Source organism: Thalassophryne amazonica, chromosome 1, assembly GCF_902500255.1.
Source record: "Thalassophryne amazonica chromosome 1, fThaAma1.1, whole genome shotgun sequence".
Taxonomy (NCBI): domain Eukaryota; kingdom Metazoa; phylum Chordata; class Actinopteri; order Batrachoidiformes; family Batrachoididae; genus Thalassophryne; species Thalassophryne amazonica.
Genome location: NC_047103.1, coordinates 40,268,798 through 40,292,442, shown reverse-complemented (window position 1 = coordinate 40,292,442; position 23,645 = coordinate 40,268,798). Strand labels below are relative to the sequence as shown.

Genomic DNA, 23,645 nt, shown 5'->3' with positions numbered 1-23,645 from the left:
AATTTAGAACTAGAAATTGGGGGGGTTAAAAGTGCGAGGCCCGCAGGGCCGAAGCCCATAGGCCGGGGGTCTGGGGTCTTTAATGTTTTGAGAAGACCATAAAGTGGACACCATTTGACTTATGCAATTTGAAACTGTGGATATACGAGTGAGTATATATTTGAGTGCCCAGCTCTCCACAATTTCTCTTATACTCACTTGACTGGTAAGCCACTGAAAGCCGAGATAGGCATGTCCCAACTTGTCCTCTAACACTCCAAAACGGAGGTGTTTTTTGTCTCGCTCCATCAGCGGCTCCGTCGTGACGCGCGAAGCCTCTGCGTGGCTTTCCATGACAAAATCTCTTGTTAAAAGTGAAATCTGCCGGAAAATGGCTGATGTCCAGCTCTTGTGATAACCAGAGAAATTGGACACGACGGTCCTGGATCGACACAGCCATCCGTTTAGAAATGAAATGGTGGTTTCTGCCTGTCGATCGGAGCGCGGCGCGCCGTGCGCCATTGTGGGCCGTCCTTAAAGCGGTAGTAACACTCCGTAATCTCTGTGAAGCCCATAAAATTTTCACCGAAAGCCATGAGAATTTTCCAGATGGTTTCTAGCTGCCTGTCTCTAACAGATTCTGAAAAAATTCTGATGGAACAAAGCCCAAATCATTCCACCATTTCCTCACAATGAAAAAACAGACGAGAGGGGTGGACCAGTGCTCACTCAAAGCCTGCCCACAGGCGAATGATGCAACCGACAGGCGTGAAAAAACTCACGCATGCGCACGAAGGTTCAAGCTCGGCTGACATAAAACATATGAATCAAATCCATATATTTTTTGCATAAAATAAAAAGGTCTGATACTTTTCTCACAGACCTCGTAAGTACTTTATTCTGAGAATAGCCAGCATTGATTTTATTAACATCCTGGTGTAAATAAGGTATCACCACATGTGTAGAACTCAAAAAGAATGATGGGTTGAGTTTTCATTAAAAAAAAAAAACAACTGCAATGTGGTAAAATGTATTCATAAATATGAAAGAACAGGCTCTTAATAATTATTAACTATCGCATACTGTATTTTTTTTCTCAAGATTTCTTTTTGCATAAGTTTGAAAAAGCAACAGGTCATAAGTTTAGGATAAAATACTTATCATGAATTTAATTTTCAAAGTGGCACTAATGACAACACTCATACTGAACATAATTTTGCTTGCATAGACTGATTTTGGAGATCAAGCAATAATTGCAGATGGGCTTTCTGAGGTCCCAGATAGCTTTTCTGGTTTCCTTTTCTAACTTTCAGAATTTAGTAAATTAGCATATGGTCCATTGATACTTATGTGTAGACACTAGTCCCTAGAGGCAACTATTTTGGTTTCAAATCTGGGCAAATGCAGTCCCAGAAAATTCTGAATGTGACAAACAAGAAACAGGTGTTGTAAACAAGTCAATGCTGCTAAAAAAACAAACTTGAAACAAAGACAGAAACAAAGATACTATTCTGACATGGTTTTGCACATAAGACTGACATAACATGTTTCAAGTACACACATATATATCAGAAGGTGGGGGGGAATACCATATTCTGTCCCCCCTGGTTGAAAAGGTGGGGGGACATGTCCCCCTATCCCCTACCAAATTGCGCCCATGATATATATATAAAATATCCTTTATTTCTCACCGCTGTCTCCTGGACTCTTACTGCAAGAAGATGATATACGGTTGAATCTGGAGACAGTTGCAAAATATTCTGGGTGACAGCAGAATGTGTCTGTGTGTGTATTGATGGTAAATTCCTGCTCTTCTGTAGGGATGGTGTGGTCTGATGTGAAACGTCTGTGGTACGAAGGTTTGGAAGACTTCCTGGACGAGTCTCGAAACCAGCTGAGCTTTGTCATGAATTCCCTTTACCTCGCCACCTTTGCCCTCAAGATAGTTGCTCACAGTAAGGTGCGCACATGTTGCTGTCCTCCCACTTTTTATGCATGTTGACAGATGGCAAACATTAGAATGTAACACTTTCAGTGCATGTCCAATTTCTGTTAAATAAGTAAATAAATAGTAATAGGAAAAGCTTACTTGAAGATATCTTAAAACAACAAAATTGCAGAATTTTCTTTTAACTGTGGCAGAGGTCAATTGAATTTCAGTGATTAATTGTTATTATCATCATCATCATCATCATTTTCCATTTACTGAAAATGTTTTTATGGCATGGGATGAAAACCGCAGAGGTTTTAGACAGAGAAAAAGAAGCAAAAACTTATTATTAAAAAACAACAACAACAAAAATGTTCAAAGAGAATACTGCAAAGTGCACATTTGCTGATGTCCATCTGGAATCTGGAGGTCATTAGGTTAATCTATGGACATATTTTTTCTTTTTTTAATCAATTAGCAAGTTAACAATTAGCAAAGTTCCTGAAAAGATTGGGTCTGACCTCTGATACTAAAAAACAAAGCCAGCATGGCTTTTGTATAACCCGTTAGTTTAAGCTTCATCAACCCATAAACGTATGCAGAATTAGGAGCATGATTGATTTTAGTGACCACTACCATCCAAACAGCCAGATGCTAGCACCGTGCTAGCTACTTTCGAGATAATTCTCAAGGTTGGTACCAAATCACTTCGGCGAAGTGGCAGAGAATTCGCCGCTTGGTGAAAACTCACTCTGGCTGTATTGATTGTCTATTGAAATCAGCCGGTTTGCTTTTGTCTCTAACTTGTTTCTATCGGCCTGCTGATAGCTCTCATTGCCTGGAACCATGAGATTTATACACGACCCTGACCTGAAATGAACCGTTGTACATTAAATTGACGTTATTGATGAGTCTGACTCCTTTGAAAAGTGATCAAATCACATGTATATGTATTGAGCTCGGCGATGTTTTCACCGACAATACGTGCCCCTCGAGGCTGAATGCCCGGATGACCGACCTTGAAAATATGGCTTATTGTGAAGTTAATTGTACTAGCAGACCACTGAAGACATCTGTGCTCCAGAATTTTCAGTGTGTGAAATTATAGCATTACTTTGTATGTTAATACTAATTAGCAGGTATCAATAGGTGGGTGACATTAATTGAAGCTATGTATCGATCACAGTTTTTAATACCAGTACCAATACCAGATTTTGTTTCTGTCACAAGTTCTGAGTGGTTCTGTTTGTTGTGTAGTTCAAGAATGTGGAGGACACAGAGAGGAAGAACTGGGACGCCTTCCATCCCATCCTGGTGGCTGAGGGCTTCTTTGCCTTCGCAAACATTCTTAGTTACCTTCGACTCTTCTTCATGTACACCACCAGTTCCATACTGGGGCCCCTACAGGTAGGACGTGGCATTGGAAGCACAAACGCTAATGTGTCAAGGAGCACTCCCACAATGCATTTCACACCCAAAGAATAGAAATAAATGTCATTTTGCATTACATCAAGTGTGCCTCATCACGTTTTTCTTCAGTTCTGATCTTCTTTTGTGTTGGCTGACATCTGCATTGTTGCTGATCACCATTTGGAAATGATTGTTTGGCTGTTCGCCTTCATAGATCTATTTCACCACTATTGGGGATATCGTACTAGCAACACAAAACCGAAGTCAACTTGCATACAGTTAAAATAAACACTATTCCCGAGTTTACATAAATTTCAATACTGTTAAAAATATTCACTCTTTAATAGTGTTATCTTGCTGACACTCACAGTGTTACTTTATAACATATGAAAACAAATATTCACTGAACATGGGATTATTTGCTTATAGTAATACCAAAAAGAAAAGCTTCAGGTTGGATTTAAACCCACAAGCTTCTTGCTATGGGACAAAATCAGTGTTGTGGAGCTCACACTTTATTCTGCAAGAATCTGTTTTGCTCATTTCTCAATCAGCTTATAGACAGAGTTGAAATTACCACTTCAGAAAGTTAAATTACACTTGAGATTCACATCAGCAGCAAGTGACAACCTCCAGTGCTGAAAAATGAATGAGGGCCACTTGAGGCTGGTTCCAAAAGTGATTCTAGCCGTATAGGAGCCCATGTTAAAATGCCCAACTGTACAGCAGAAATAAACATCTTTCAAGCCTGGCAACAAAAACAGTTTTAGTCTCCATAGCAGTGGTAGTTTCACCCTTCATAACAACTGTACAGAGGTGGAGTTTTATATAACTCATCCATTATATAATTCAGTTTTATATAACTCATCCATTTGGGGGAGGTGATGGTCTAGTGATTAAGTGTTGGGTTTGAGACCAGAGGATCCTCAGTTCAAATCCCAGCCTGACCAAAAAATCAGTAAGGGTAAGGTCCTTAATCTTCTAGTTGCTCCCGGTGTGTAGTGGGCGACTTGCATGGCAGCACCCTCACACTGGGGTGAATGTGAGACATTGATGTGTAAAGCGCTTTGAGTGTCTGATGCAGATGGAAAAGATATATATATATATATGTTTGTTTGTTTGTTTTTTTACTTTTGATACTCTGTGTGCTTCTTACCCTGTGTGCTGCTGCTATACAATGCTGCTGGAACCACACTTTCCCTGAGTGAGTCTTCCCAAGGGATCAGTAAAGTTCTCACTAATTTAATCGAATATAATATAATATAATATAATATAATTGATAGGTCAGCCAGGAGTTAGGCAGAGCCAGGCACTGCAAAGATGGCGACATTTGGGGCTGCCCCATTTGGAACTTCAACACTGCTCTTCTGAAAACCTATGAGTGACATCACAGAGGGTTTGTTATATATATATATATATATACACACACACACACACCATCTGTGCTCAACAGCAATATGACCAACTCTGACAATTTCTACACTCTTCAAGGTGTAAGGTGTAAGGGTGAGAGTGTTAAAATAACACTACATAAGTACAAATTAACTCTGAGGGTTTTAATACTCCAGTTTTAGCTGTGTAATGCCAAAAAACATAGACAAACTTTAGAAACGGACATGGTTTTGTCCATCTGCTCGGTTGTTGCTTTTTCTGTCATAGCCCAACTCTTGACAGGAAGCAGTCAATTAGGCCAGTGAGCTTCTTTCAACGTGCAGCAGAGATGTTGAGATTTGTGGGGACTACATGTCAGTGCATTAAGGAGACAAGTGATTTATCATCATCTTTTTTCTGCGTCTGCTCAAGGCCATGCAGATGTGCAGTAATAAAGTCAAAAGAACACACATTCACGCATTGACTATTCCCCATCTACCACAGCTTTGGTGTTGGCTTGATGACTTTTGTCGATAAATTTGGAGCTAATCACTGAAGCATTCCATTTATCTTCTGATACAGTATTTGGAAAGCAAATAAAAATAAAAACTAAAATAACAAAAAAATAACAAAACAAAACATAAAACACCCAGCTGTGTTGCATGCTACCACACTGGGAAACCCAATCAATCCTCTCTTCAGTAAAGTGGGCATTCTTTAGGGTCTTGACGATGCCTGATCATGGCCAAATTTGAAACTGTTTCAGATACCCTCATTTAGGATGGTCATCTTAAATTTGGTGAAACTCCAACAAATTTTGTTATCAAGGCACAAGAATCAAAACTCTCTGTTCGTTAAAGGATACATTCATTTGGAATGTTAAGTTAAAATTTGATGAAAAATGGATACATTTTGTTGTAGTTATTATGAGCACAATAAAGTGTGACTCATGCACACGTGGATGCACTGACAGAGCGCATTTCTATTTCCCCCTTCTTGCCTTACACTCAGCAGGGGAATAAATCCCAGCTGGAAGGAGTTTGATTTTTATCTGGGACAGTTTTCCTCCATATGGCACTTTGGGTGAAAATATAATATTAAAAATCATAAAACGGCTTATGTAATGGTTATGAGGCTGGTTTCTTTCCTGTCTCTCCCACCACCCCACACACACACACGTCAGCACCACCCACTAGCTCGGCCTCTCTTTCAGGAAAGTGTGAATACACAAGGACAAAACTGCAATAAATGTCACATCGACTGTGCCAAGCAGCGCCATAACCATCATCATAACCATAAGCACAGCTCAGGCATTAGTTTGAAGAGCTCTTCTGGCGCAGCGTGCTGCAATGTGCATCACCATTCTGCTATAATCGCTTCCATCAACAACATGAATCCTTCAATTAACACAGAGTAATTCAGCTCATAGCTGCCACTTAAAGCTGGAGAAGCTGAATCCGGTCATACATAAACGGAATTGAAATAGATGAATTTGAAACAGTTTTAGATGTACTTTAACTTGTGTACCCCTCAAACAATGAAGAATGTGGGGCCAGTATGTCGGAATCACCCAGTCCATCTGTCCACGAGCCTTGTCAGCAGAAATTCTCCAGGCCTGATTTCTAAAAAGGGAGATAATTGGATTTTTTAAACAAATATGAGGGGTGATTGAAATGTTTTGAGCCTGATCCAGAAAGTGTAGAGTGCTTTTGTACTTTTGCATTCTGAGAAACCAACATTTCTCTTGAGAAATGTTTACCTCTAACAGTGTAGATAGCAGTTATTGAAATGAAATGTTAAAAAAAAAACATCTCATCTTTGCACAGATCCTGCACAAACTTGTTGGCATCCGATGCAGTTTGCAACCACTTCCTCTCCCCCGTTGGCAAAGTAATATGCAGTTTGGCCGGGTACAGTGCAAGCCTGAGTCCCTCACTTGTAGAGTTCCAACATGGCATTCTTGAACTCCACGCGCTGTCTCACCACTTCAGCACTGTAATCTTCATAGAGCCGAATCTCATGTCCGTTGTAGGTCAGGTAACCCCACAGACATGACTCACGAATCACCAGATCTTTCATTTGATAACGATGAAAGCGCCGGATAATTGGTTGGGGTTTTCCTCCAGGAGCCAGTTTAGGTGCTAAGCTCCGGTCCACCCTGTCCAATTCCAGCAGTGAAGTTAGCACCTCCTTTCCAAAAACATCGACGAGTTTGGAGAAAAAACAGACATGCGTGGACCCTCAGTAGCTGCAGGTCAACCCGCAATCCAAACATTCTGGCATCTGCTGCATCCCTCCAGGTCTGCCATCTTCGATTTTAACCACTCGTCTTTTCGGAGTGCAGAGTATTCGGCCTTGAGCTGGTTCAAATGCTGATCAAAATCAGTGTGTGCAGATTCAAGAGAATTAATGTGTAAACCGCGGTCACGCACTGTAGATAAGACACTGTCCAGCTTGGATGACAAACTTTCAAAGAAGGCTTAAAGACCACAGACAGCACAGCTCTGTGGTCTATCAGCAGAAGGCTGATCTCTGCCATATTTACAGAGATTTGAGATTTGATTTATTGTCATTGTCATTACACGAGTGCAACAACAAAATTGCATCCACACTCCAAATACCACAGACAAGATACAGCAATTAATCCACAATTATTACTTGTTTACCATAATAATGGCACACATCAGAATTAAAAAAACAACACATATACATTTGACATTGTTTATGTGCACTAAATTTTGAAATAGTCCATTATCCGAATTGAGGCGATGTGAGTGTGTGTGTGTGTGTGGGGGGGGGGGGGATCAACATGTGATAAATGAATAAAAAATAAATAAAATAAAAATAAATGAATTGGTGCAGTACTGATTTAAAACATAAACACCTTTGTTTCTGATCACCAAGTCTTTGATGTACATTCGACTTGAATGGTAGCGAGAGGACAGTGAGGCTAAGCTAAGCAGCTAGTTGTACAATCGGTCATTTTAAAGAGATTTCTACATTTATCTCTGTAGGGATCCTCTCCGTGCTGACAGATGCTTCTAATTACATTTTTGTGCTGTTCGGTGGTGACGAGAAGCAGTTTGCTGTGTGTGTTAGCGTGCCCCGGTAGCTTGAAGTTCATTTGTGTCCCGACTGAAAAGTTTACTCCCAAAAGCATCTAAAAAAAGCGCCCAAGTAGAAAAACTTCAAGCTTTCCCTTTAATTGCATAAAACGTTTCATCTTGGCCTAAAAATGATACATATAATAAGGTTTTTATTATATTATTGTTTTCCAAGTCTTCAGGAAAGCTAAAAATCTGTTTTGCATCATCTCTCAGATTCTTGAACAGTGCGAGTGCTGGCCGTCTCGTTTTATTGCATTATGACCTTGTGTGTCATCCAGCCGGCAGAAAGATGGAACAACAATGATGCAAAACCAGCCAAGTATTTGCCTGGCAGTCCTTTGAATATCACTTATCTTTCGTGTGTGTGACATTTGCTGTTTCTTTGAATTTGCAGTGAAGTTGGGCTTCCAGTCATTAAGTCAACAAGCTGTTTGTGGTGGTAAAAGTATCTGGTAAACGGTTACTGAAGTCTCTTTAGGAACATATCTCTGTTTTCCCCTCTCCCTCTGTGAGATCACTGTCTGCTTTGGCAGGATGGAAAGATGGCCCACGCTTTTCCACACTTATGATACGCAAATGTTTGCAGTACGGACACACTCACACATGCAGATAGTGAGTAATATGTGGGCTGCAGTTTGTCTAATTCCATCTTTCCCGAAGAGGACACCTCACCCGTCTGCTGCAGCGCCCCCTACTGAGGTTGAGACTACTGTCTGTGTACTTCTTATTACCATGGGGAGCTCACGCTTCCCCAGCTTAACCTTTGGAGAGCAATAATCTGTCATGACTGACAACGCACACGTATGTCTATTCTTGTGTGGATCTGTTTTTGTACTGGGTAAGTGTGGACATTTTGGGAAGTCCTCACTTTTACAGAAATCTGTCTAAGCGTTAAGACTTGTGTTGTTACGGGTGGAAAACTATTCTGATTTGGGTAAAAGATGTCACAGGTAGCATGTGCACTGTTGGCATGGGTAGTTCCTCTCTCTCTGCTTCACCTACCGACGGGTTCATACGAGCTTCCGGTGTTAATTGATAGCTGCCCTTCATCAGCAGTTGCGTCACATCATTCCTCACTGCAACGTCGTCTCATGTGTTGTGAAAGTGTAGTGACACGGACCCACAACAGGGGGCGCAAATGAACGGTCAATAGATGAGCCAAAAAGTAACAATTTAATGTTGTGAAATGTGCACAACGAAATACAGACAATCTCAGAATATAATTACAGTCAATCCACAAAGGTGACGTGTGGGCAGGCTCGAGGACAGAAGACGTCTGTCCTGAGAAGAGCCGGAACCACACGATTTCCGCCGCCACCGAACCTGGTGAATACTGGAGCCGCCAAGTCCCGAATTCCCAGGTGAACACCGTCCCCGACTGTCGGATCTGGTACTGCTGGCGAGAACAAAGACAGTCAAGTGTAGGTGTGTGCACACCCAGTAACAACAACGGTGGGAATGCCACCTCCACCTCTCACTCAATATGCTGATGAATTTACAGTGATCCCTCAGAGGAAAAGAGTGCCGTCCTGCACTCACTCAGCCTCCACAGGAAGAGGGACCGGTACTCCTGCAAACACTCACAATATACAGCTTATAAGTAACACAAATGGCTGAGGATATTACCTCCAATGAAGTACGATATCTCGGCGATGAGGTGGAGATGACGTCTGGGTTTTATGGAGTGCGATGATGAAGAATGAGTGACAGCTGTCAGGAATTAATGACTGACAGCTGTCACTCCCGGCTGTGTCCGTGGCGGCAGCGCCCTCTCGTGCCTGAAGCCCGCACTTCAGGCAGGGCGCCCTTTGGTGGTGGGCCAGCAGTACCTCCTCTTCTGGCGGCCCACACAACATCACGTCCGTGTAAAACACACCTTCATGTGTATCCACTGACAGCTTGGTAAATGATTTCTCCTTTTTTCTGATAACGTTTTTGGACCCTGAGTATTTTTTTGTAGACTATGCAGAGTTAATGTGTTAATTTTTATTCTGAAGTGTTTCAGTCAAGATATCATCCTGTTTTTTGAGTAGTGATCCCTGTTTTTTTCCCAGCACTGTTAATCCTGATATATTTTGTGCTGTTTTCCTTCAGAAGTAAATTTTGGTTATAAGCTCACAGTGCCCTCTGCTGTCTTTATCCTGAACTACCACTAAGTCTGTTTTGCTGTTGGAGGTGTTCCAAAACGCATGGCGTCCTTCACTGTGCCCAAAGACCTATGGTGAAGAACACATGGCCTGATTGTTTTCTCTGTGCTTAAATAAAAAAAGACTTTAACTGCTCATCTGACTTCTTGCAGAACACGCTGCATAATCCAGGGTGGGGATCTTCTGAATATATGCCAAGCAGGTCTCCCAACCTCCCACGTCCAACATAACCTGTGGGTATATCAACAAAAAAAAAAAATTACATATATGTATTGTTACTATATTATATAATTGATGTAGATATTATATACTATTCATGAGCATGGTATTAATATTGTTTTTGTTTGAGACACGTTACATTTCAAATGAAATACAAACTCTCCACTTGGTTAAAATGATAACTTTAACCGTTTCTAGATAGTAGAAAAACCCCTCTGAGAACATACCTGTGATGCCGTCATTTCGAACTTCGACGAAGATTTTGAATGCTCCTTGCTCCCGTGAGAAACCATTTTCAGGTGTGAGAAAAGGAGACGTTTTGAAATGTAAGAGTGCAGGGGGCGTGGCTGACGTATGCCACAAGAGAGGTCATGAGATGAGCGCTATGAGAAGGGTGGCTGCGGGGCTGCAGACATACCCAACTCCACATTGACAGGTTGCCCCACACTCTAAAACATTGCAGCCTTCTTTAGTTATGTCCACTTGCTACCTCTCTTTAACATAAAGAGCTCTTACAAGTTTTGGATGTTCAACTCAACTTTACAAGTTGAGTTGAGTTATAAAGTTGAGTTCAGTATCCAAAGTGGACATAACTAAATGAGGCTGCAATGTTTTAGAGTGCAGGTGAAATGAACCATCAGATCATAACACGCAGCAGGCGATCTGAATGTCACGTCATCTACGTGACCCCTGTTCCACATGACGAGATGTCTGTCCTGCGGCGTACCGTCCACAGGACACGCGTGTCGGGCCTGGCAATCAGAGCATTTGTAAATTGCAGGTTCAAATCCCGTGGGTGGCATGTATTTTTTTTTTCCACAGCAGCTGCGCAATGTGGTTACACATGCTCCAGCGTCACAGCGGGATCTTTCACACCTACCTACCTGACCACGTGTCCCTCCCGACATTGGCTCAGTGTTTTCATGGTTTGCTCATACGAGCTGTTTTGCTGTGATTCGCCCTGATTTGTACTTATTTGTTCTGTGTGTGAAGGGGCCCTAATGTTGTGTACTGGGGTGTTTGGCTGGCTTGGTTTCTGTTTTCCCACCAGGTGGTATGCATTCAGGACTGAGTGGCTGAGCATTAGGACCTCACCCTGAACACCTGAGGCTTGTTTTCACGTGCAGGTCATCAGGACTCACAGCTGTGGTGTATTCTGTCTTGATCAGAGATTGCTGCATTTAAACCTTGAATGCACAGTGTGTGATTGCCAGAGACTCGACCTTGTGAGCAGACGTGTGAGATCAACGTCAGGAGAACAATCTCACCATTACGGACACAGAGACCGCTCCAGGTTTGACGCCACAGTCTGTGAAGGAGGATTGGGTGAGGTCTCACGCTCTTCAGCACACTTCCTGAGGTAATTTGGTTTTGGTGACTTTTATGAAGTAATGACAGTGGATTTGGTGTCCCTCACACCTTGTGTTATTGAGCTGTCACGTTATGCTAATTGTCTAATCAGCTTCTGCTGCAGTGGAGATTTGAACTGAGTTGTTCCGTGCCTGCAGGGTGAGAAGCTGATATATATTTAAGCCAGGAAGTGTTTGCTGATGGTGTGCACCCTTTTGAGATGTGTCTTTCTGGGTGAGAGATAGTTGGACTCACCTCATGTTTTCTTTCTTCACAGACTCGGTTTGTCGCGGCCACCTGGGGGGGTGTCGGCGGGGTCCCTGGGTCCGAACTGCTGTGGCTCCGGACCGTTTGCGCTGTTGAGAGCGCGCCGTGTTTTCACCTCACCAGACCGCGGACATTTTTGGTTGTTTATCACTGCACTCATTATGATTATTAAATTCTGTTATCTTTTGAACCGTGCTCTGCTTATTTCGTGCTGGGTCCTGTCAAAGGCTGGGTCGGTGCTCCGACCGCGTCCGACACATAACAGTCACGTCATCTACATGACCCCTGTTCCACATGACGAGATGTCTGTCCTGCGGCGTACTGTCCACAGGACACGCGTGTCGGGCCTGGCAATCAGAGCATTTGTAAATTGCAGGTTCAAATCCCGTGGGTGGCATGTATTTTTTTTTTCACAGCAGCTGCGCGATGTGGTTAGACATGCTCCAGCATCACAGCGGGATCTTTCACACCTGCCTGACCACGTGTCCCTCCCGACATCGGCTCAGTGTTTTCATGGTTTGCTCATACGAGCTATTTTGCTGTGATTCGCCCTGATTTGTACTTATTTGTTCTGTGTGTGAAGGGGCCCTAAGTCTTTCTTGCAATTGATTATCTTCCTACCGCTGCTGAGATCTGTTTGTGCCTGATTACTCATGTGTCTCTTTCCTGACTCTTGGATTTCTTTGTCTGGTCTGATTACCTTTTTTCTAAACTGCACTAATCATCTGTCTTTTGGACTTAGCCTGGCTCCTCACATATTCTGTCACCTCGTGGACAAATCTGCTGTGTTTTGACTGTAGCCTGTACCTGGATTTTTGAGTAAGGAACTTTGTCAGATACCTCCAGTGTGTTTTTCTCTGCTTTGGGATCACCGGTCATGCTGATCCGTTACAGTACACAGGCACATTTGTGTTCCTGTCCTCCTCAGTCGATGTTAAGAGCCCCTGATCTTCCATGCTCCTGTTGTGTTTGTACAGTAACTAAGTGAGGCTACTGGTCAGATTGGGCAAGCCACGAACTCCTGCAGCTCCTAAATCAGACATGTACAAAGTGGTCGAGGACACAGTGGAGGGATTTAGCCATGACAAGAGAATGAATCAAGGTAATAGACTCACCGTCCCTCTCAAACAAGCTGGCTGGGTTTCACTGCAAACACTCCTGTCAGTGTTCACCTTGAGGTGCAGGGACTGTGGTCATCTTTCACACTGCGCACTGTGTGCATACGCACTTGTGTTCAGATTTTGATTAAGAATCTCCATGTCTTAGTAAACGGATTAGCCACTCAGGTCTAGAAATAGTGGGTTGGTCAGTGCCCTGAGAAAACATTCTCTGTCCTCTCTCTGTGTTTGCCTGTCTTCTCTCAGGTAGGGTGAGAGCAATCCCACTGCCAAAGTAACTTGTTTTTTCCACTTGACCAGGAAATCACTGCTAAACAAGAATGTGGGTGTGCAAATGTCTGTATGCGCAAGCGGTCAGAAAGGATAACAGTGAAGAATAAGGACACACTTTGTAAACTCAGTCATTAGTGCAGCGGATAACTGAAAAAAATGCTTCAAATGGTGATGCAAGCACCAAATTTGGCACACATACTCCTTAGACATTACTCTTTTAAAAATGCCGGGTAACCACGTCAACTTTCAATAGGCGGCCAAGAAGGGGTCAATTGAAGTATTACACAGGGGTCAAAATTTAAAAATGCTCCAATCATATTGAAAGGTATTCCATATTATTTGTCTGATCATAAAGATTCCAAAAAGGTATAGTTTGGACTATTTGTGAATGAATGGAGTTATGGGGTAAAAACAGCAAGAACACTGAGAAAGGTCAATTTCAGTTTGTACAGGGGTCAAAAGTTAAAGTTGCTCCAACTTTGGTAAAACGTGGTGCAAATTACTGGTTGAGCTAATAGGATTAATAAATGGAATAGTTTTGACTGTGTTGCGTGCTTGGTTTGCAAAGTAAAGGTTAAACAATATCAGCATCCATTGGATTCTATGACATGTGACATATGCTACCCTGTAACATGATAACTAAGCATGATACATGATGCAAACTATTCATTTTTAAAACCGTATTCACCCAATTAATAATTTGCATCACTTTTTACTAAAATTGGAGCAACTTCAACTTTTGACTCTTGTACAAATTGAAATTGACCTTTGTCACTGTTCTTGCTGTTTTTACCCCATAACTCCGTAACATTCATTCACAGATAGTCCACACTATACCTTTTTGGAATCTTTATGATCAGACAAATAATATGGAATACCTTTCAATATGATTGGGGCATTTTTAAATTTTGACCCCTGTGTAATACTTCAATTGACCCCTTCTTGGCCGCCTATTGAAAGTTCACATGGGTACCCGGCATTTTTAAAAGAGTAATGTCTGTGGAGTATGTGTGCCAAATTCGGTGCTTGCATCACCATTTGAAGGATCCCTCAGTAAATATTCACTTATCTGCTGCACTACATGGGCTGAAAAACAGGACACCCTTAAGCCGAGTGATACAATGCAATCATGCCTTATCAACATAACACAGAAATGTATTTCAAATGAAATTCAGAACTCAGCGCACACATTACGGTGATGACCTGAGCAGCACTGTAGACTGTCCTTTCTGCAATCGCTGCAGAGCTTCATTGTAAGGCATATAAATATGTAACAAGGCCACATTTTTATTCAGCACTCAAAATTTTACTATGTGCGCACAAGATACAATTATTTCCCACATTTCATAAGTTCATGCGTGCCATGCCAAGTTGCCAAGTGTGGACAGAGAAATGAGATAGAAAATAACACCTTTCTTGATATACCTTATTACTGGGTGTTTATGTGCATAATAACAAATATTGATTTTGTTTGGGCAGAGAGAAACGTGCATGTGAGAACCAGGTCTCACATGCACAAAATACAATTTTAATGCACGAAATCACATGTGAGCCAGGTCTAGTAATGTAAAGCAAATACATTTTCAGTGGTTTGCTATATAGTTTGTAAGGTCACTTACAAAAGATGATAAAGTGTGCAACCGAAAAACTAAATGCCCCACAGGCATTGATGTGTTGCCTCAAAAACAAAAGCAAAATAGACAAATAACCTTGTTTCAGTGTTACTTTAAATGTACAACAGCTGCTAATCACCACGTCCCCACAAGCTTTCTGGGTGTATCAGCTTTAACAAGCTCACTAAAAGAACTAGCATAAAACTTTCCTATTAACAGAATAAGTAAACAATTATTTATTGTTACAGTTGTCCCAGCGTCCTTTGTGTTTGTTTCTGTGACATCACCACACTGCTCTCTATATTAAGATAAAATTTCTCCTAAATTCAAGCAGTGAAAATAACATGGACCCATTTTCAAGATAAAATTGCAGGGGGAAAAAAACTATTTGCTTCATGCCTTATAGTAACATATGGAACTCAAAGTGCTTGTTGCTGAGGTTGAAGCCAAAAGCTACTGTTCATTTCATACAGGTTCGTTTTGTAGATTTTGACAGCAACTGGACAAAATTACTAATTGTGTATTTGTTAATTGTGTACTTGACAGTAATGCTTTCTATTTGTAGTTTCTATGTGTCATGTCCCGGCCGTTTCCAGGCTTCAGCCCATATGTCCCTTCTTCATTTAGTTCTGTTCCTTTGGCATCAGCCTCGTTTTGTTAATTACCTTTTTCTTCATGTGGGGTTTTTTCCATGTTCTGATTTTTGCTTTGTCACTTTCTTCCTTTGTTACTTTTCACCTCAGTTATGTTTTAGTCTTGTTTTGTTATTGCCTCTTTCTTCACGTTTATTCAATGTTCTCATATTGCTTTGTCACTTTCTTTCTTTGTTACTTTACAGCTATGTTTTAGTTCCATTCTAGTTTATCCACAGTCTGTTTTTATGTTTCAGCATTTAGTGTTTGTTTGCTTATGTTACTGTTCTCTCTTCTGTTAAGTATTTGGGTATTTCTGATTTTGGTTTTCAGTTTTGTTTTCTTGTAGTTCTTCTGTCTGTTCTAAGTAGGTTTATTGTATTATTTCCCATGATTCACTTATCACGTTCTTGTATGCTTTTCAGTTTTGTTCAAGTTAGGGTGGTGTTCATTGTACTATCTCTTATTCTCATGTTTGTATCTAATCACCTTTCTCTTGCTCCTGCTTGTCAGTCTCTCATTGTTTCCACAGTCTTTTCCGGATCACTGCACTCTCAGTTCCGCACCTGCACTTTGTCCAATCAGTCAGCCACGCCCCTTCATCTGTCATTCTCTTGCCCATTTGTCACCGCCCTTCTGCATCATTGGCCTCTTAGCTGTCACCTGACCACGCCCCCCTTTCCAGGCCTTTCCTCCTCCACGTGCACCTCATTTCCTGATTAACACCTGTCCCTATTTAACCTGCGTCTGTTCACTTCTTCCCCGCTCGTTCGTTGATTCCCTCACGTACCAGCCTCTTGTTTCGTTCTTGTTTTGCCAAGCCTTGTTTTTGAACTCTGTTTTGTGTTCTGGATCCTGTTTTTTGCCTCTGCTCTGACATACCTGTTTGCTCCTGTTTTGACCTTGCTTGTTCTTTGGACCACGTCTTCAGCTTAATCCTTGTCAAGTATTTTTGCTCCGTGGACTGCCTTGCTGTTAACGATCCCAAGCCTGAATAAACCACCCTTTAAGTATATTTCCTTTTTGTCGAGCCTGCATTTGTGTCCTGCCCTCGTCCAGTCCTGACACTATGTTCTATCAATCAATCAATCAATTTTATTTATATAGCGCCAAATCACAACAAACAGTTGCCCCAAGGCGCTTTATATTGTAAGGCAAGGCCATACAATAATTACGTAAAAACCCCAACGGTCAAAACGACCCCCTGTGAGCAAGCACTTGGCGACAGTGGGAAGGAAAAACTCCCTTTTAACAGGAAGAAACCTCCAGCAGAACCAGGCTCAGGGAGGGGCAGTCTTCTGCTGGGACTGGTTGGGGCTGAGAGAGAGAACCAGGAAAAAGACATGCTGTGGAGGGGAGCAGAGATCAATCACTAATGATTAAATACAGAGTGGTGCATACAGAGCAAAAAGAGAAAGAAACACTCAGTGCATCATGGGAACCCCCCCAGCAGTCTAAGTCTATAGCAGCATAACTAAGGGATGGTTCAGGGTCACCCAATCCAGCCCTAACTATAAGCTTTAGCAAAAAGGAAAGTTTTAAGCCTAATCTTAAAAGTAGAGAGGGTGTCTGTCTCCCTGATCTGAATTGGGAGCTGGTTCCACAGGAGAGGAGCCTGAAAGCTGAAGGCTCTGCCTCCCATTCTACTCTTACAAACCCTAGGAACTACAAGTAAGCCTGCAGTCTGAGAGCGAAGCGCTCTATTGGGGTGATATGGTACTATGAGGTCCCTAAGATAAGATGGGACCTGATTATTCAAAACCTTATAAGTAAGAAGAAGAATTTTAAATTCTATTCTAGAATTAACAGGAAGCCAATGAAGAGAGGCCAATATGGGTGAGATATGCTCTCTCCTTCTAGTCCCCGTTAGTACTCTAGCTGCAGCATTTTGAATTAACTGAAGGCTTTTCAGGGAACTTTTAGGACAACCTGATAATAATGAATTACAATAGTCCAGCCTAGAGGAAATAAATGCATGAATTAGTTTTTCAGCATCACTCTGAGACAAGACCTTTCTAATTTTAGAGATATTGCGTAAATGCAAAAAAGCAGTCCTACATATTTGTTTAATATGCGCATTGAATGACATATCCTATCACTAGATGATATGTGTATGCATGGTCAGAACTGTGTGTATATTAACATACATTCCTTAGTATATGTACAAGTTGGTAACGTCTGTACTTTGTGTAGAAATGTTCATACTAACAGTTTACGCACAAATCTCCACATATGAATGGTTGATAAATGAGGTCCAGGAGTCCAGAAATAGACTTCTGTGACATATGTGAGAAAAGCCTAAGTTGTTTTAGACTTAGATTTTGCCTATAGCCAACAAGTTTCTACATGAACAGACATAGAACTGTGCTACCTTTAGCATGTTTAACATGAATCCTTAGATATACGAGGTCTATTAGAAAAGTATCCGACCTTATTATTTTTTTCAAAAACCATATGGATTTGAATCACGTGTGATTGCGTCAGACAAGTTTGAACCTTCGTGCGCATGCGTGAGTTTTTTTACGCCTGTCGGTTGCGTCATTTGCCTGTGAGCAGGCTTTGAGTGAGGAGTGGTCCATCCCTCTCGTCGTTTTTTTCATTGTTTAGGAATGGCTCAGAGACTGCCGCTTTGCTTGATCAAAATTTTTTCAGAAACTGTGAGGGACATCAAAGTGGACACCATTCGAGAAATTCAGATGGTTTTTGGTGAAAATTTTATGGGCTTCAAAGAGATTACGAAGTGTTACTGTTGCTTTAAGGACGGCCCAGAGCGTCTGGTGGGGCACCGCGCTCCGAAGCCGCCATCAACAGGCTGAGCGACCATTTCATTTCTAAACGGATGGCTGTATGGATCCGTGACCATCGTGTGCCATTTCTCTGGTTATCACAAGAGCTGGACATCAACCATTTTCCAGCAGATTTCACTTTCAACAAGAGATTTTGTCATGGAAAGCCGAGTGGAGGCTTCGTGCGTCACGATGGATTCGCTACTGGAACGAGACAAAACCACCTCCGTTTTGGTCTCACAGGACGGCTTTGAGATGGCGTTCAGACAGCTGTCAGTGGTTTTTCCATCGAGTGATTATCCGAGAAATTGTGGATGTGCCTGGACATGCCAGAACATGTCCTGTGAGGCTTCATCACGGCGTTGCTTTGCGCCATGCGGCACCGCCGCGACGCACGGAATTCCTCCGCACGTCTGTCTCAATGTGCCGAAAAAGTGCTGATGTCCACGTCTTTTCATAATTCCTGTGCTGGACAGATGACATCCCGGATAATTAAATTATGGAATCACCGGCCTCAGAGGATGTTCATTCAGTTGTTTAATTTGTAGAAAAAAAGCAGATCACAGACATGACACAAAACTAAAATCATTTCAAATGGCAAGAACACCTGTTTGGAAACAGGTGAGTGTCATGATTGGGTATAAAAGAAGCACCCCCAAAAGTCTCAGCCATTCACAAGCAAAGATGGGGCGAGGATGGCCACTTTGTGAACAACTGCATGAAAAAATAGTCCAGCAGTTTAAGAACAATGTTTCGCTTCAATGTTCAATTGCAAGGAATTTAGGGTTTCCGTCATCTACAGTCCATAATATAATCAGAAGAATCAGAGAATCTGGAGAACTTTCTAAACATAAGCGGCAAGGCCAAAAACCAGCACTGAATGCCCATGACCTTTGATCCCTCAGGCGGCACTGCATTAAAAACCAACATCATTGCGTAAAGGATCTTGCCGTGTGGGCTCAGGAACACTTCAGAAAACCATTGTCAGTTAACACAGTTCGTCGCTACATCTACAAGTGCAAGTTAAAACTCTACCATGCAAAGCGAAAGCCATACATCAACAACATCCAGAAACACCACCGCCTTCTCTGGGCCCGAGCTCATTTGAAATGGACAGACGCAAAGTGAAAAAGTGTGCTGTGGTCTGATGAGTCCACATTTCAAATTGTTTTTGGAAATCATGGACGTCATGTCCTCTGGACAGAAGAGGAAAAAGACCATCCAGATTGTTACCAGTGCAAAGTACAAAAGCCAGCATCTGTGATGGTATGGGGGTGTGCAGGTTGCCCATGGCATGGGCAACTTACACATCTGTGATGGCACCATCAATGCTGAAAGGTACATCCAGGTTTTGGAGCAACACATGCTGCCATCCAAGCAACGTCTTTTTCAGGGACGTCCCTGCTTATTTCAGCAAGACAAAGCCGAGCCACGTTTTGCACGTGTTACAACAGCGTGGCTTCGTAGTAAGAGTGCGGATACTAGACTGGCCTGCCTGCAGTCCAAACCTGTCGCCCATTGAAAATGTGTTGTGCATTATGAAGCGCAAAATACGACAACGGAGACCCTGGACTGTTGAACAACTGAAGTCGTACAACAAGCAAGAATGGGAAAGAATTCCACCTACAAAGCTTCAACAGTTAGTGTCCTCAGTTCCCAAATGCTTAATGAGTGTTGTTAGAAGGAAAGGTGATGTAACATAGTGGTGAACATACCACTGTCCCAGCTTTTTTGAAACGTGTTGCAGGCATTCATTTCAAAATTAGCAAATATTTGCACAAAAACAATAAGGTTTATCAGTTTGAACATTAAATATCTTGTCTTTGTGGTGTATTCAGTTGAATAGAGGTTGAAGAGGATTTGCAAATCATTGCATTTTGTTTTTATTTATATTTTACACAACATCCTAACTTCATTGGAATTGGGGTTGTATATGAATATTATTATTAATTGAATGTTAATCTGTTTTCAGATCTCCATGGGACAGATGCTGCAGGATTTTGGCAAGTTTTTGGGCCTCTTCCTACTTGTGTTATTCTCCTTCACCATTGGGCTGACACAGCTCTACGGAAAAGATCAGAAAGACCCAGAAAAGAACACGCCCAAGGACTGCGAGGGCATCTTTTGCCATCAACAGAGCAACGATGCATTTCACACGTAAGACTAACCAGAATGTGTCATCTGGACACGAGATGACACCAATGATGAATGCTATGTATTTACGAGACTGGTACATAGCCTTCTCGTTCAATAGCAAACTGTGAAATTATGCTTCTTAAAGTTTTGCTGAAAGTACATCTGGTAGACATGTTGCAGAAAGTGCCTCTCATTTCTTTCCTACCACAGGTTTATGGGAACCTGCTACGCCCTGTTCTGGTATATTTTCTCCCTGGCGCATGTCGCGCTCTTTGTCACCCGTATCAGCTACACAGAAGAGCTGCGCTCTTTTGTGGGTACTATGATCATTGGCACCTACAACATTGTAGTTGTCATTGTGCTGACCAAGCTGCTGGTCGCCATGCTCCACAAAAGCTTCAGACAAATTGCTGTAAGTGTGAAGGAGTTTTGAGACAGAATTTCTGAATGTTTTTAACTGAGATTGGGTTGGAAGAGGTTTTACCCCCAAATACAGTATATATATATATATATATTATATATATATATATATATATATATATATATATATATATATATATATATATATATATATATATATATATATATATATATATATATATATATGAAATCACACCATTTCTCATCGCTGCCTTTTGGATCTCTGCAGAATCATGAGGACAAGGAGTGGAAGTTTGCTCGAGCCAAACTGTGGCTGAGCTACTTTGATGACAAGTGCACCCTGCCACCTCCCTTTAACATCATCCCTTCCCCAAAAACAGTGTGCTACTTGGTAACCAGCATGAGCAAGTGGATTTGTTCACACACCTCAAAGGGCAAGATGAAGAGGCAAAATAGCCTCAAGGTGAGAACATGGAGAAAGAGCTTAAGTCCGTTTTTATTTCTAACCTCTATTCATTTATTTATTTCTGATGTGCTAGGCAGTACGACTTCTGTGGGCATGAAAATAGTAGGGCTATGGCAATCTGTCATTTGACCCAGTGACCTTGATCTACACCCAGTGTTTGACCTTTGACAAACCTTGCCAGAGGTCTCGCAATTTCAGAGCCAACCTTCAATGGCATACTACATTTGCTAGAAATCAGTAAAAGGCCCTGAGTAGAAGGCCAACAAATCGACAAGCAGAAATGACCTTGACCCCAATTTTGGACCCTTGGCAAATTTGGTTTTGCTGGGCTACTCCGGAACCCAACCCCATATGTGTCCCATGTTTGGTGCAGTTTGGAGGGGAAAAAAAGTAAATTTTGACCTTTGACACCAATAACCTTGGCCTCAGTGACTGGCATTTGGTAAATCTGACTTTGCTTGAGCAATTCCAGAACCAGCCTACGTGTAGCATGTGCGATGTTTGGTGCAAATCCGAGGAGAAAAACTTAAATTTTGACCATTGACTCCACTTGAGACCAGTAAATGACATTTGGTACATTTCATATTGCCTGGGCAATTCCAGAACCCACCCACATATGTGTGCCAAGCCGCGTGAAAATCAATTTTTATCTTTGACCACAATGACCTTGACCTTTGCCAAAACAAATCTTTAAGGGCAATTTTTGGATTGACCGTAATCCACACATCACTTTTGATAAAATTGGACATGGGCGGCGTGGAACAAACAGACAGATAAGACAAAATTTTGATGTTTAACCCCAGTGTCTCTGTCTCTTTCCAAAACAAACCTTTCAATGGAAAGTCAGGGGTTAATCTCCTTGCACAACCAGCAACTTCAATGAAAATTGGCCCAACAACCTCGGAGGAGTAGTGCAACAAACAAACAAAAACACACAAACAAATAAACAAGTGTTTCACATATTGTCGTACGGCGAGCTGTACATTCAGTTTTAATATTGTGCTGGATCTGAATTTTCTCACCATCATCCGTCCAGGAGTGGAAGAACCTGAAGCAGAAACGTGACGAGAACTACCAGAAGATCATGTGTTGTCTCGTTCACCGCTACTTGACCTCCACGCGGCAGAAGATGCAAAGCACAGATCAGGCCACAGTGGAAAATCTAAACGATCTACGCCAAGACCTTTCTAAGTTTCGCAATGAGATGAGGGACCTGCTGGGCTTCCGAACCTCCAAATATGCCATGTTCTACCCCAGGAGCTAAAAAGACTATCTGTTATCTCCTTTTATTCTCGTTTTGACGAAGTCAAAGTTTTTCATGTATATGGGATACTGTGTGACCCCTGTATGTGCACAAACTCTGCTCTTTGAATCACAGAGGCAGCATTTAAACCCACAACTTAACGAGAAAATATATACAGTATTCTCTGCATTCAGGCCCCACTATGTATTCACTTTTTCTTAAATAAAAATGACTCCTTTTCAACAAAAATAAAGATTTATGAAAAGAATTTTCCCTCCTTGTTTGCAATTAATAGCAGAATGAGATGATTTGGATAAGTACAGACTACTTTTTGGATCTAAAAAATTATGTTTGGCCATATTGGTCTAAAAACCAGGATACCGCTGACTAGGGATATCCCAGTGACGTTTCTTTGTTCTCATTCCCAATCCAGTAGTTTCCTTCCCACTGTCGCCAAGTGCTTGCTCACAGGTGGTCGTTTTGACCGTTGGGGTTTTTCTGTAATTATTGTATGGCTTTTGCCTTGCAATATAAAGCGCCTTGGGGCAACTGTTGTTGTGATTTGGCGCTATATAAATAAAATTGATTTGATTTGATTTGATTTAATATTTAAGTATCTGCCTAAGTCCAAAGTGCTCTTTAATCTTGTTATTTTGTTAAACAAAATAAGAAACAAACAGCCTCAAAACAGTTCTGGCAAACTGTCAGGCAACTCAGGAAAGGGAGGCAGTTCTTAGCCCAGGCTGTGTTCAGCAGGAGAGGAGAGCTGCTGAACTAGACTGAGGATATCGTCAGGTGGTGGAAAGAACACTTTGAGGATCTCTCCAACCCAACTGACATGCCCTCCACTGAGGGGCCAAGGATGGAAGACTTAGGCGGATCTGGTGCCAACACCCTAGCAGAAGTCTCAGAGATAGTCAAAAACTCCTCAGTGGCAATGGAAGAGATTTGTCCTGAGATGCTGATGTCTCTGGATGTTGTTGGTCATGGCTGACACACTTATACAACATATTATGGAAGTCGGGAATAGTACGTCTGGATTAACAAACTGGGATGGTGACCTCATCTTTCAAAAAGGGGACTGGAGAGTGTTTTCCACTTATAGAGGAATCACACTGCTCAGCCTCCCTGGCAAGCCTATGCCAGGATATTAGAGAGGAGACATAGACCATTTGTCAAACCTGATTCAGGAAGAGCAATGTGCCTTCTGTCCTGAT

At 41.9% G+C, this 23,645-nt stretch overlaps 1 protein-coding gene across 1 annotated transcript in view; it reads left to right on the top strand.

Annotated features, from left to right (window-relative positions):
* The window catches only part of trpc1 (transient receptor potential cation channel, subfamily C, member 1), a 74,602-nt gene extending 51,909 nt beyond the window's left edge, over positions 1-22,693 (top strand). Inside the window, exons 8-13 of the mRNA XM_034168585.1 lie at positions 1,800-1,939; positions 3,167-3,316; positions 20,175-20,359; positions 20,549-20,750; positions 20,988-21,182; positions 22,222-22,693. Coding sequence (XP_034024476.1) covers positions 1,800-1,939; positions 3,167-3,316; positions 20,175-20,359; positions 20,549-20,750; positions 20,988-21,182; positions 22,222-22,449 — 1,100 coding nt within the window. The 3' untranslated portion in view covers positions 22,450-22,693. The remainder of the gene's footprint in view (positions 1-1,799; positions 1,940-3,166; positions 3,317-20,174; positions 20,360-20,548; positions 20,751-20,987; positions 21,183-22,221) is intronic.
* The last annotated feature ends 952 nt before the right edge of the window (positions 22,694-23,645 follow it).